The sequence below is a fragment of the Triticum dicoccoides genome, chromosome 2B (genome assembly GCF_002162155.2).
Source record: "Triticum dicoccoides isolate Atlit2015 ecotype Zavitan chromosome 2B, WEW_v2.0, whole genome shotgun sequence".
Classification (NCBI taxonomy): Eukaryota; Viridiplantae; Streptophyta; class Magnoliopsida; order Poales; family Poaceae; genus Triticum; species Triticum dicoccoides.
In genome coordinates this window covers 111,204,217-111,218,486 of record NC_041383.1, presented here as the reverse complement: position 1 = coordinate 111,218,486, position 14,270 = coordinate 111,204,217, and the positions used below count along the sequence as shown (strand labels likewise).

Genomic DNA, 14,270 nt, shown 5'->3' with positions numbered 1-14,270 from the left:
GGCACGGCAGAGACCGCTTACTAGTAGCGAGGTGTAAAAACCTGCGCTACTACTATCAACTTAGTAGTAGCGAGGGGTAAAAATAGCAGCAGCGAGGGTTATAAACCCTCGCTACTAGTAAGCGTCCGTGTATAAGCTTTTCCCTAGTAGTGATCCTAAATAAGATAGCACTTTTAGGAGATGCCACTTTACACTATTAACTACTCACTTCATTCCTAAATATAAGTCTTTTTGGAGATTTCAATATATGGATTACATACAGAACAAAATGAGCAAATCTACACTTTAAAATTCGTCTATATACACCCGCATGTAGTTCGTATCGAAATCTTTAAAATGGCTTATATCTAAAAACGTAGGCAGTACTAATGGTGCAATTCAAAATCATGTGTGTTGAGCTAAAGATGATAACTCATCGCCATTGGATTTAATGACTTAACAGGGCCATCACACAAAGAAGCCAACGATTAATTGCTAATAAAGTCCACAAAAACAATGAGATGAAATTTTGTATGTACTAATGTATATGTATCTAGGGAGATTGCAGATTTGTAACAACCCTATCATGTTAAGAAGGGACAATATACATTAGAGCAGAGCTTCAAAGGATGGACCATTATTAGATTTTTTTTTAGAAACACTATTTAGAAGTATCAAAGATGATATGCATACATGTTCTCTAAGTATATATAAATTTTCATTAAATAATATCACTATTTGTAGGCTACACAAAAAAGACAAAAACCTGGCCCGAAAACAACAAAGAAAATGTCCTTTTTTGGGCGGGGTAGAAAAGGTCCATTTTAATCTATGTATTAATCTTTTTTGTGTACATTACATACTCCCTTCGTTTCTTTTTAGTCGGCATATAAGATTTGATCAAAGTCAAACCTTTTTAACTTTGACTAAGTTTATAGAAAAAACAATCAAGATTCACAATATGAAATCAACATTGTTGGATGCATCATGAGATTAATTTTCATACCATATTGTTTTAGTATTATAGATGTTGTTATTTTTTCCTACAAAGTTTGACTTTGTGCAGACTAAAAATAAACGGAGGGAGTACTAATATATTTGTATACGTTGATGAAATTTTATACGTTTATCATCCGCAAAAAAAATACGTTTATACCACAAATTATATGCTTATACCGCAAATAGTATTTTCGCTGGAAAAAAAATGGCTCCCTCGAGCCCGTCTCCCAAATGCACTTTCCACGATGATTCGGCTCGCCTATATTTAGTGGAAACACACCTATTGTAAGTAACCAAACCAATTTCAATTTTAGTTCCCGCAAAAAATATCAATTTTAATCGGAATCTTGTGTCATAGGTGGCACGTGTCATCTTCTGGTTGGAGTGAACACCGAACACTTCTCCGTGGTGCCTTGGGACGTGTCTCCTGCCACGTCTAAATATCGTCACAGACGAGGCGTGCTCCAAATCGATCTGGGCCAAGTCCATGGCTCGTCGTGCTGCGGAGGCACTGCTCGTCCTCGGCTTCCTCTTCTTACCCCTCACGGCGTCGAGCTTCCTCGTCCCAGAGAGCCGGCGCCGGTCCGACGAGGTGCTCGGCATCACCCTCGGCGCGACCCACTCGTGCATTGCCGCCGTACACCGGGACGGCTCCATCGAGATCGTCCCTGACGACCGGGGCAACCGCGTCACCCCCGCGTGGGTCGCCTTCATCGACGACGGCGAGAGGCTGGTCGGAGAGGCCGCCAGGGACCAGTACGCCGCCAACCCGAACCGCACCATCTATGGCGCCAGGCGCATCCTGGGACGGCGGTTCAGTGACGCCGACCTGCAGCAGGACGTGGAGACCTTGCCGTACGCCGTCGTCGACCGGGACGGGATGCCGTACGTCCGGGTGGATGTGGGCGAGGACGACGTGCGGTTGCTCAGTCCCGTGGAGATCACTGCCGCGGTGTTTGCGGACATGATGGACAGGGCGGCGGCCCACCTAGGCAGGAAGGTCACGCGGGCGGTGCTCACCGTCCCCGCCCACTACACCGACGCGCAGATGTACGCTACCAAGGAGGCCGGCATCCTCGCCGGGCTCGACGTCCTCCGCTTGGTAAGGGAGCCCGTCGCCGCCGCCATCGCCTACGGCCTCGACAAGCATAGGGGCGACCCCAGGAACATGCTGGTGTTCGACCTCGGCGGCAGCACGCTCGACGTCGCTGTGCTCACCCTCGATGAAGGCGTGTTCGAGACCATGGCGAGCCGCAGCGACGCCCACCTCGGCGGTGACGACTTCGACCGGCGACTCGCGGGCTACTTCGCCGAGCTGTTCCAGCGCAAGCACGGCCGGGACGTCACCGGCGACGGACACGCGATGCAGAGGCTGCTGCGGGAGTGCGAGCGCGCCAAACGGGCGCTGAGCGACCACGACCAGCACCAGGTGGGCGTGGAGCTCAAGGCGCTCTTGGACGGCGTCGACCTCTCGGAGACGCTCACCAGGGAGCTGTTCGAGGAGCTCAACCAGGACCTTTTCTTGAAGACGATGGCTCCGTTGAACAAGGCCATGGAGGACGCCGAGCTGGAGAAGGGAGACATCCACGATGTCATCCTCGTGGGCGGCGGCAGCAGGATCCCCATGGTGCAGCAGCTTGTCAAGGACTACTTCGACGGCAAGGAGCCCGTCAACGTCGACGGGATCAACCCCGACGAGGCCGTCGCCTACGGGGCCGCCGTTCAGGGGAGCCACCTGACTGGACACCATGACGACGACGACAAGGTGTTTTTTGGTACAGTAACTTGTTCTGCCTCCCTCATCTTGACAAGATTTTTATGACGATGTGGTTAAGACTCAATTAATACAAAAACAAATTATTATATGCAGGCATAGTTGACGTGCCGCAGCCCGCTATCGGCATCGAAGCTGCCGACGGGGCAATGGTGAAGCTGATCCGGAGGGACGCCGGCTACCCGGCCAAGGGGACGCATGTCATCACCACGTACTGGGACAAGCGGACCACCATGGCAGTCAAGGTGTATGAGGGCGACCGAACTGAGGTCAAGGATAACAGACTCCTCTGCCAGCTTGACCTCTCTGAAATCCCACCTGCAAGGTTAGCTAGCTATTAACATAGTGATCCTACATCCTAGCTACTCCGAGATCACCCATCCTACATATTGTCAATTTGTAACACGAATCATTCATGATGGGCGCAGTATATGGAATTGGGGAAGGCGGGACATCGAGGTGACCATCGAGGTGGACCAGGCGGGCACTATCCACGCCGAGGCGACGGATAAGGCCTCCGGCAAGTCGGCCAATACCAGCTATGGTTATCATCATCGGCGGCTGAGTCAGGAAGAGATTGACGCTATGATGCGTGAAGCGGACGAGTTCGCCAGGGACGCCAAAGCTAGGCTGGAGGCCTACGTGCACAGCATCAAGGAGACCCTTGCCGCTGCTGGTGACATGGAGCTGGAGGAGAAGAGGAGGGGGGAGGTGGAGGGTGAGGTGATGGCGGTGAGCAAGTGGCTCGACCGAAACACAGAGAACGCCGAGGAGGGGGACTATGAGAAGAAGCTCTGGGAGTTGCAGGGCATATGCGACCCTGTCATCTCGGCCATGCAAACAAGGTTGGGAGGTGGCCTCGATGACTACGAGGATGAGCTTTAGGTCGTTGGATGGCAATGGCCCTGAAAATAACAATTGTTAGCAATAATTGATTAATTAATCAATTCATCGCTTAGAGATACTACTAGCTAAATACCCACACATGGCCACATAACAATCATAATGTCAGTTTTACACGATAGAGGCATTAAGCATGGTGTTTCTAAAGTTATTGTCTTTATTTTATTACAGTTCAATCGTGATTGCAATTGGTTGACATGTCTCGTACTCTCCTTTTTCGATGAAAGGGTCAACGCGATACAACTGAAAAAAATTATACCCGACCTCCAGATAAAAGGGTCAATGCGATAAAAGGGTAGACATGCACACATTTCATTGATCAAAAGTAGATTTGTAATCACTTGTTCGCGTTCGTCAGAATGGATCAATAGACCTAGGAGATTAAAATTACTATGCAATAAAAACATTATGATCTCGCACTTGGCACTTCTCTCCACTTGGTAGAAGGCTCGCGGCAGTTGCGCCTCGTCAGAATGGCATTTCTAAAAGTATATAAATAACATGTGAGCATCTGTGTTGCATTTTGTTTGAAAAAAGATAGAAAAATAGAAATAATACTGTGCCTTCAGTTCTTTTAGATAAAAATTGTAACTTTTTTTGTTTTTGATGGGACTTTTTTTATTGTGACTTAACGTGCTGCTCGTTTGTTTTGGAGCGAAAGCGAACGCGAGGCTTGTGCATTGGAACTACACACGCCTCAAGGCCTCATGCTGATGGGGCCACCCCATATAGAATGCTGGAGGCGAGTCCCATGTTAATTAGTAGGCGACATTTAGAAGCACCCAACAACAACACCCAGCGGACGGAAGAAGCCCAAGTGGTGTGTGACTAGAGGATGATTTGGCCCAAACTGTTTCGTCGTAGGCATGCATCTGAACAGAGTGCCCCTCGACTGCAGTACAGAGCATGAAAGAAATTGTCGCACTGCTGAATGGAATCGTGTCACTTTCATCAAACACAACCTGTGTGCAAGATGACTGCGCTGTGATCAAATTGAGGCTGAATTGCCTTGGACAGAAGCAGACTCCCTACGATTAGTTAGGTCAAACTGTGCGTCCATGCATAGCTCTGGGCTGTATCGTCATCTGCAATAGCATACATGGAGCTCGTTCCATCCAGTTGGAGATGAACCAATGTATGGATCGTGCGTGTGGACGTATGTTCCTGTGTACTCCGATAGTAGAGTACATGTTAGCTCTTTTACTGTGCAAAGTGAAATTTGTGTTTGGTTTAATTACCCCCATGTTAGTTGCGGGAGAGGAGACACATCATGAATTTAAAGGCAAAGGTATCCTCTCCCCTAAGGTTATTCTTTTGACGTGATGATTAAAAACCTCTTAAAAAACATCTGTTGCTCTTTAGTTAGGAATGATAGTAGGATGAAATGCGCTTGTGTAGCGGGGATATGAGCCTACAACGCATAACACAGGCTTGCCTATCCGGAGTCGCTTAACAAAAAAACATGTTAAGTTTATTTACAATTAAAAAGCCTAACTATCTTATATTCCCTCAAAGCATGTTCACCGCCACACATGTACCTAAAAAACAATGATGAAGAATATATTACTCCATTATTACGTGGTGAACCACTTGGCAAGAGTGGTAAGATATATCAAAATAAAACAATGAACATTATTATGAGATGTTGTATGCCATTACTGGATATATGTTTCTCTCTCCTACAACCACTTAACGGATACTCCCTCCGTTCCTAAATACTTGTCTTTCTAGAGATTTCAACAAGTGACTACATACGGTGCAAAATGAGTGAATCTACACTTTAAAATATGTCTACATACATCCGTATGTTGAGTTCATTTGAAATGCCTAGAAAGACAAGTATTTGGGAACGGAGGGAGTACATGATAAGGCCAATGCAAACCATTAAAAATTATTCGACTACATGATATGCCTGCAAAGTCATATTGCGCGGTTCCGTCATGTACCTGTAGATCCTAGACCGGCCGTTTACTCCACTATTTGTGTTAGTGCTGGCCCACGTCCTTGTATATATATCAGATGTATTGTGCATGCGAAACTGCCTGTATTTGTAATATGTCAGGAAAGTGGTCGGGACCCGCGAACCACTTTTGCTTAGTTTTTCATTTACTCGGCCGCACTTACCGGGACCCGCCTCCTCCGCTCCGATTTCCCGCTTCTCTTCTTTCTTCCTCCAGCACTTGGCACTACTCTTCACTTGGTAGAAGTCTAGCAACATTTGCACCTAGTCAGCATGGCATTTCTAAAAGTACCAAAATATTATGTGAACATCTGTATTGTATTTTGTTTGAAAAAAGACAGAAAAATAGAAATACAAGTGTGCCTTAAGTTATTTTAGATAAAAATTGCAACATTTTTATTGTGACTTAATGTGCGGCTCGTTTTTTTTTAGCGAAAGCGATCGTGAGACTTGTGCGCACGCCTCAAGGCCTCATGCTGCTGGGCCGGCCCATATAGAATGTTGGAGGTGAGTCGCATGTAGTAGGTGACATTTAGACGCATCCAAACAACACCGAGCGAACGGAAGAAGCCCAAATGGAGCGCGGCTAGACGATGATTTGGCCCGAACTGTTTCCTCGCAGGCTGCGTCTGAACCAAGTGCCTCTCAACTGCAGTACAGAGCATGAAAGAAACTGGCACTGCTGAATCACATCGTGTCACTTTCATCGAACACGACCTATGCGCAAGATGACGGCGCTGTGGTCAAAGCGAGGCTGGATTGCCTTGGACAGAAGCGGACTCCTTACAATTAGTCAGGCCAAACGGTGTGTCCATGTGTACGTCCGGGCTCGGGTTGTATCGCCATCTGCAATAGCATGCATGGAGCTCATTCCATGTAGTTGGTTAGTTGGAGATGAACCAATGATCGTGCGTGTGGACGTATGTTCCTGGGTACTCCTATAGTAGAGTGCATGTTAGCACTTTTACGGTGCAAAGTGAAATTTGTGTTGGGTTTAATTACCCCTATGTTAGTTGTGGGAGAGGAGACACATCATGAATTTAAAGGTGAGGGTATCCTCTCCTGTAAGGTTATTCTTTTGATGTGATGATTCAAAACCTCTTATAAAACATATGTTGCTCTCTAGTCAGGGCTGATCGTAGGACGAAATGCTCGTGTAGCGAGGCTATGAGCCTGATGCATAACACAGGTTTGCCGGCCGCCCGGAGTCGCTAGACAAAAAGCATGTTAAATTTATTCAAAATTGAAAAGCCTAACAATCTTATATTCCCTCAAAGCAGGTTCACGACCACACCTGTACCTAAAAAACAATGATGAAAAATATATTACTCCATTATTATGAGATGAACCACTTGGCAAGAGTAGTAAGCTATATCAAAAAACAATGAACATTATTATGAGATGTTGTATGCCATTATTGATTCGCAGATATATGTTTCTCTCTCCCACGGGCACCTAACGGATACATGATAAGGCCAAGGCAGATCACGGGAAATTATTCGAATACATGATAAGCCCTATTGCCGGAAAAAAAATGCAGGGCTGGTGTTGGCCGTAGCGATTTAAGCACTTAAGCTGGAGGTTGCCACACTTGGATGCAAGCGTCTGACCTTCTAAAAAATCGGCGGGTTTGTCCGCACCCGTATCCCCTATCCAACATCTAGCTGGCCACACGACGGCGCTGGGCAGATCGTGGATGCCGGGTCGACGTCGATCGTCAGCCATCATAGACCAATCGACCATCTGTTTTGGATGCTTGCTAGACTAATCAGACATAGAAGTTGGATGCTTTCTCCCAACTGGGAGACCGGGACTGATGTGCAGTTGCACGTGAGCTAAAACTTTCCCTATAAATATGCATGATATACTGCATTATCTTGCAAGCCACAGCCACAGCCAGATAACAAGTGCAGATAGCAGTGATAGCACACATAGCTCTGGCCTTGTAGCCAACCATGGCCATGCGTTCTGCCTCTTGCATTTCTCTGGTGGTGCTCGTGGCTCTGGCCACGGCGGCCACGGGGCAGCTCTCGTCGACGTTCTACGACACGTCGTGTCCCAGGGCTCTGGCCACCATCAAGAGCGGCGTGGCGGCCGCCGTGAGCAGCGACCCCCGCATGGGCGCGTCCCTGCTCAGGCTTCACTTCCACGACTGCTTTGTCCAAGCAAGTTTCACATAATATATCGGCTCTTTTTATCTTAACTAACTTTGCTTTAACAGCTGTGTCCTATCTAACAAGCTTTGATTTAACAAAATTTATACCGTGAACTAATATGTTTATGTTGGCTACAGGGCTGTGATGCATCTGTTCTGCTGTCTGGCATGGAACAAAACGCGGGTCCGAACGTGGGGTCGCTGAGAGGCTTCGGCGTCATCGACAGCATCAAGACCCAGCTGGAGAGTATATGCAAGCAGACCGTCTCCTGCGCCGACATCCTCACCGTCGCCGCCCGCGACTCCGTCGTCGCCGTAAAATCATCTTAGCACATTCAGTTGCATGATCGATGCTACGTAAAGCTAGTAGTCCCGTACTTAATTTCTTGGTTGGTCGATGCAGCTTGGAGGGCCGTCATGGACTGTTCCACTTGGGAGACGGGACTCCACCACCGCAAGTGCGGCGCTGGCGAACAGCGACCTCCCTGGCCCTGGCTCCAGCCGGTCACAGCTCGAGGCCGCGTTCCTCAAGAAGAACCTTAACACGGTCGACATGGTCGCGCTCTCAGGCGCGCACACCATCGGGAAGGCCCAGTGCTCCAACTTCCGGACTCGAATCTACGGCGGTGACACCAACATCAACACCGCCTTCGCGACGTCTCTCAAGGCCAACTGCCCCCAGTCCGGCGGCAACGGCAACCTGGCGAACCTGGACACGACGACGCCCAACACGTTCGACAACGCCTACTACACCAACCTCCTGTCACAGAAAGGGCTCCTGCATTCGGACCAGGTGCTCTTCAACAACGACACCACCGACAACACCGTCCGCAACTTCGCATCCAACGCGGCGGCCTTCAGCAGCGCCTTCACGACGGCGATGATCAAGATGGGAAACATCGCGCCGCTCACCGGGACGCAGGGGCAGATCAGGCTCAGCTGCTCCAAGGTGAACTCGTGATTGACCTACACGTCGGCAGCTCGCCAGAACGACACGTCAACGAATAAGGCCCCAGAAGCAGTGGCCAGTACCGATTATCATACCAGCACTTGAAACATGTATATTTCTCTAAGTATGTGCAGCAGCAAATCATGCATGTACCTACATATGTAACGACGGTTGAATCCTCAATTTCTCTTGCGAAGGCAAGGAGAATTACCATCAACCCTACCTTATTACACTCGCACACGGAATGAAGATGCACACTTGCCTGATGACATTTTGGCATGAAGTGACCGTGCTCTATTATTTAACGAGATTTTTCCCCCAATGTTAGGAGAAAAATGGAGCACATAGAACGCAAAGTCAAGGATCATCCTCAAAAAGAAAAAGGAAAGAATAACTATATTGATCATATTTACACTTGTACACGGAATGAGGATGTACACTCCTCTTGTGAAATTTGGCATGGAGTAGGCATGCTTGATTAGTTTATGAGAAAACTCTTTTCTACTGTCTATGATGCATCTGTTCTGATGTCTGGCATGGAACAAAACGCAGCTCCGAACGTGGGGTCGCTGAGGGACTTCGGCGTCATCGACATCATCAAGACCCAGCTGGAGAGTATCTGCAAGCAGACGGTCTCGTGCCCCGACATCCTCACCGTAGCTGCCCGTGACTCCATCGTATCCGCAAGAACATCTTAGGACGTGTTTGGTGCCTGCACCGTTTTTTGAGGTTGCATGAGAAAAAGGGCAAGGCTGAGTAAAGCCTGGTTGAAAAGATATATGTCAGAATACGACATTTGCATGTCGATTAGTTACCTGCATATAGGTTGCCTACATCATAGAAGACTCCTCTTTCCGGTGTATGGTTGCATACATGCATCATGATTAGGAGTTCACAACTATATTGACCAGAGAGGTTAAAGTAGAATGTTCACTACCACTATGCCCGGAACTCTATGCGCGCAACCTGTATCTGCACCACACATCCAGCCCTATTGTCAAATCAACATGGCCCACATGTGTCAGCCATCCATGCGCCCGTGTGTATAGTTCAGTCGTATTTCAATTGATTCGACCTCAGGTGTGACCAATCTCTTCGCTAATGCACCATTTAAATACATGGTTAATCAACATGTTTTCACTAATTATGGTTTATTATTTACTAAAAAAATGTACTTATTCTCATAAAATACTAATGAAATTAATTAGTTACTGGATTATACCAAAGGAATTTTTAGATGGCTGTGGCGAACTCTACGGGAAATTCCAAAGAACATTACAAAAATCCAAAGATACAATTAGTCATGGCAAAGTTTTCTCATAAGTTTTTCTGATTTTTATGGAAAGTTCGGACACCATGTTAGCAAAGTCCTGTTAGAAAGTTCTTCATATTTTTATAAAGTCCTTTGAAATTTTTGATAATGTTCTTCCGCTTTCCTGTGTATGGAGAGGGGCAAAACAACAACAGTCATTTACCGAAAACTGGAAGACAGGAAACAAAATAAGATCAATCCATCTTCCTAAGTATGCTGGATGAAAAATCCATCACATCGATGCCACTATCACACACGAAACCAGATGCATCTCAAAAGATTGAGAAAAGAATAAAAAAATATTTAAGAAAAATTCCTGAAATATATCCAATATTGATCTTGTTCTAAATGTTGTCTGGAGCTCAAATATATAAAAATTCCTGAAATCAAAATATTGGTTTAAAGGATATAAATGATTTAAGTTAGGAAAGGTGAAAAAGGGGTGGGTTTGTTTGGGAGAGAGAACTGAGAAGCGAGAGAGTGGACATGCCGATGTGACATCATGTGTATCGGCTGATGTGATGTGCATGGCGATGTGTGGTGAAGATTAGAGTTATGAGCGCAAAGGGTTAGGAATAACCATATTCGGCTTTGATGCATCTGTTGTGATGTTTGGCATGGAACAAAATGCTGCTTCGAACGTGGGGTCACTGATGGGCTTCAGCGTCATCGACAACATCAAGGCCCAGTTGGAGAGTATCTGCAAGCAGACGGCCTCCTGCGCCGACATCCTCACCATAGCTGCCCGTGACTCTGTTGTCACGTTCCTCAAGAAGAACCTTAACACGGTCAACATGCTCGCGCTCTCAGGAGCGCACACCATCGGGAAGGCCCGGTGCTCCACCTTCCGAACTCGGATCTCCTATGGTGACAGCAACATCAACACTAGCTTCTGGACATCTCTCAATGCCAACTGCCCCAGTCAGGCGGCAATGGCAAACCGGCGAACCTGGACACGATGACAAACAACACGTTCGACAATGCCTACTACACCAACCTCCTATCACAGAAGGGGCTCTTGCATTCGGACCAGGTGCTCTTCAACAACGGCATCGCCGACAATACCGTCCGCATCTTCGTAACAAACGTAGTGGCCTTCAGCAGCGCCTTCACGACAGCTATGATTAAGACGGGAAACATCGCGCCACTCACCGGGACGCAGGGGTAGATCAGCCTCAGCTACTTCAAGGTGAACTCGTGATTGACGTACACGTCGGCAACTTGCCAGCATGATACATTGATGAATAAGGCCCCAGAAGCAGTGGCCAATACCAATTATCGTAGCAGCACTTTTTTTTAGAAGGAGGATTATCCTCGGCCTCTGCATCTAGACGACGCATGCAATCACTTTATTAATTATTCACAAAGACCTTACAAAGTAGTACATTAGGTAGTCTGCACCATCATCTTAGCAACATATGTCGCTATTCCTATCCAGCTGATGAAGGGGTGCCGATAGTCCGAGCCTAATACCAAACAGACATCGCACAAATGCCTAACATCTAAAGCCAGAGGCCCAACCAAGCTACATACTTGGTTTGGGGCACAAACTGGTCTGACGCACTACGTTGTGCTCTCTTCCAGCAATCCATCTTCAGAGCAGAACCCAACGCACCGACCATGCCAAGCCTCTCTGCCATCGACGTCGCCATGACGCCGGACGACATCCTGTATTTCAAAGTATGTGCAGCAGCAACTCATGCATGTATCTACATATTTAACGACGGTTGAATCTTCAATTTCTCATGCAAAGGCAAGGAGAATTACCATCAATCCTACCTTATTACACTGGAATGAAGATGTACACTTGTCTGATGACATTTTGGCATGAAGTGACCGTGCTCTATTATTTAACGAGATTTGTTTTTCAATGTCAGGAGAAAAATGGAGCACATAGATGCGAAGTCAAGGATCATCCTCAAAAGGAAAAAAAGAAAAGAATAACTATATCGATCATATTTACACCTGTACACGGAATGAGGATGTGCACTTCTCTTGTGGAATTTGGCATGAAGTAGCCATGCTCGACTATTTTATGAGAAAACTCTTTTCTACTGTCTAGAGGGCTGTGATGCATCTGTTCTGTTGTCTGGCATGGAACAAAATGCTGCTCCGGATGTGGGGTCGCTGAGGGGCTTCGGCGTCATCGACAACATCAAGACCCAACTGAAGAGTATCTGCAAGTAGACGGTCTCCTGCGTCGACATCCTTACCATAGCTGCCGGTGACTCCGTCGTCGCTGTAAGAACATCTTAGTACTACACTCAGTTACATGATCGATGCTACTGAACGATAGAACATATTCCTTCCGATTCATATTAATAGTCGCTGATTTACTACATACTACCTTCGTTCGGGTTTATTGGTTTCCATTGTATTTCGTGCCAAATTTTGACCATAGATAAACTAACAAAATGTTTACGCATGCCACCAAACATTATATTTTTTAAAACTACTCCCTCCGTTCCTAAATGTAAGTCTTTTTAGAGATTCCACTACAAACTACATACGGATGTATATAGACATATTTTAGAGTGTAGATTCATTCATTTTGCTCCGTATGTAGTCCATAGTGAATTCTCTAAAAAGACTTATATTTAGGAACGGAGGAAGTATATGCAAATACGAATCCAATGAGATAATTTTTCTTGACATACATTAACATTTTGTCAGTTAAATTTTTAGTCAAAATTTGGCACAAAGTACAAAGGAGGCCTATAAACCAGGACGGAGGTAGTACTTAATTTCCTGCTTGATCTGCTATCTTCCACGTGCAGCTTGGAGGGACATCGTGGACTGTCTCGCTGGGGAGACGGTACTCCACCACCGCAAGCGCCTCACTGGCGAACAGTGACCTCCCTGGCCCGGGCTTTAGCCGGTCACAGCTTGAGGTCCCGTTCCTCAAGAACCTTAACACGGTCGACATGGCCGCGCTATCAGGCGCGCACACCATCGGGAAGGCCCGGTGCTCCACCTTCTGGACTCGGATCTATAGTGGTGACACCAACATCAATGCGGCTTTCGCGACGTTGCTCAAGGCTAACTGCTCCTAGCCCGACGGCGATGACAACCTGGCGAACCTGGGCATGATGACCCCCAACACGTTTGACAATGCCTAGTACACCAACCTCCTATCAGGGAAGGGGCTCCTGCACTCGGACCAGATGGTCTTCAACAACGACAACACCGACAACACCATCCGCAACTTCGCAACCAGCGCGGCGGTCTTCAGCAGCGCCTTCGCGACGGCCACGATAAAGACAGGAAATATCACGCCACTCACCGGGGCGCAGGGCCAGATCAGGCTCAGCTGGTCCAAGGTAAACTCGTGATGGACGTATGTGTCGGCAGCACGACACGTGAATGAATAAGGCTCCAAAAGCAGTGGCCAGTACCACTTATCATACCAGCACTTGAATCGTGTGTTTTTCAAAGCATGTGCATCAGCAAATCATGCATGCATGCATCAACGTATGTAACGACGGTTGAAATTTGGCCCGAAGTGGCCGTGCTCGATTATTGTACGAGAACACTTTTTTTTTTCAATGTTAGGAGAACATTACACGAAATCGTGTGTATGTGCTGCGCTCCTCGAATCCTATATAACACCCACCGCCTGAGCCCTGAGATAACATAGCTCCGCTGCTGCTGCGTATGTGTCGCTTATTTCCCCTGTTTTTAATTGTTTCTTTTATACTATTTCCCATCTTTTGTTTCTCTCTTGATTCTCCAAAAAGAAATCACTTTTTCCCGCTTTTCACTTTTTTAGGAGGAAATATGTATGAATTCTCTAAGAGATAACAACAACATATAATATAGCACACATGAAATTTTTCCTCAAATGCATGCATGATTTTTATTTACATACTTCCATCTATCGAAGTTATATTGTACTCTCTCCGGTTTTAAATATTTGTCTTTCTAGAGATTTTAACAAGTGACTACATACGAAGCAAAATGAGTGAATCTGCACTCTAAAATATGTCTATATACATCCGTATGTGGTAGTCCATTTGAAATCTCTAAAAAGACAAATATTTAGGAACGGAGGGAGTATATAAGTTTTTTCAGTAGTCAAACTTTCTAAAAATTGACTAACCACATAAATTAGTTTACTGACAATAATAGTACCAGATCAAGAACATTAGATTTACGACCCAAATAGCTAGTGAATGTTTTCGATGGAAAATTATTCGAAAGAAAATGGCAAGTTCTTCACAAACACATGGCAACTTGTGG

At 46.4% G+C, this 14,270-nt stretch overlaps 2 protein-coding genes and 2 pseudogenes across 2 annotated transcripts; all 4 read left to right on the top strand.

Moving 5' to 3' along the window:
- Positions 1 to 1,297: 1,297 nt before the first annotated feature.
- LOC119362431 (heat shock 70 kDa protein BIP5-like) lies at positions 1,298 to 3,806 on the top strand. Its single transcript, XM_037627648.1, has 3 exons — positions 1,298 to 2,753; positions 2,849 to 3,077; positions 3,181 to 3,806. The coding sequence occupies exons 1-3, from the start codon at positions 1,466 to 1,468 to the stop codon at positions 3,635 to 3,637; spliced, it is 1,974 nt and encodes a 657-aa protein (XP_037483545.1). The 5' UTR covers positions 1,298 to 1,465; the 3' UTR covers positions 3,638 to 3,806.
- A 3,703-nt stretch (positions 3,807 to 7,509) lies between these two features.
- On the top strand, positions 7,510 to 8,990 carry LOC119362430 (peroxidase-like). The gene is made up of 3 exons (XM_037627647.1): positions 7,510 to 7,780; positions 7,909 to 8,085; positions 8,174 to 8,990. The coding sequence occupies exons 1-3, from the start codon at positions 7,571 to 7,573 to the stop codon at positions 8,729 to 8,731; spliced, it is 945 nt and encodes a 314-aa protein (XP_037483544.1). The 5' UTR covers positions 7,510 to 7,570; the 3' UTR covers positions 8,732 to 8,990.
- A 265-nt stretch (positions 8,991 to 9,255) lies between these two features.
- On the top strand, positions 9,256 to 11,199 carry LOC119360598 (annotated as a pseudogene).
- A 452-nt stretch (positions 11,200 to 11,651) lies between these two features.
- On the top strand, positions 11,652 to 13,363 carry LOC119360597 (annotated as a pseudogene).
- The last annotated feature ends 907 nt before the right edge of the window (positions 13,364 to 14,270 follow it).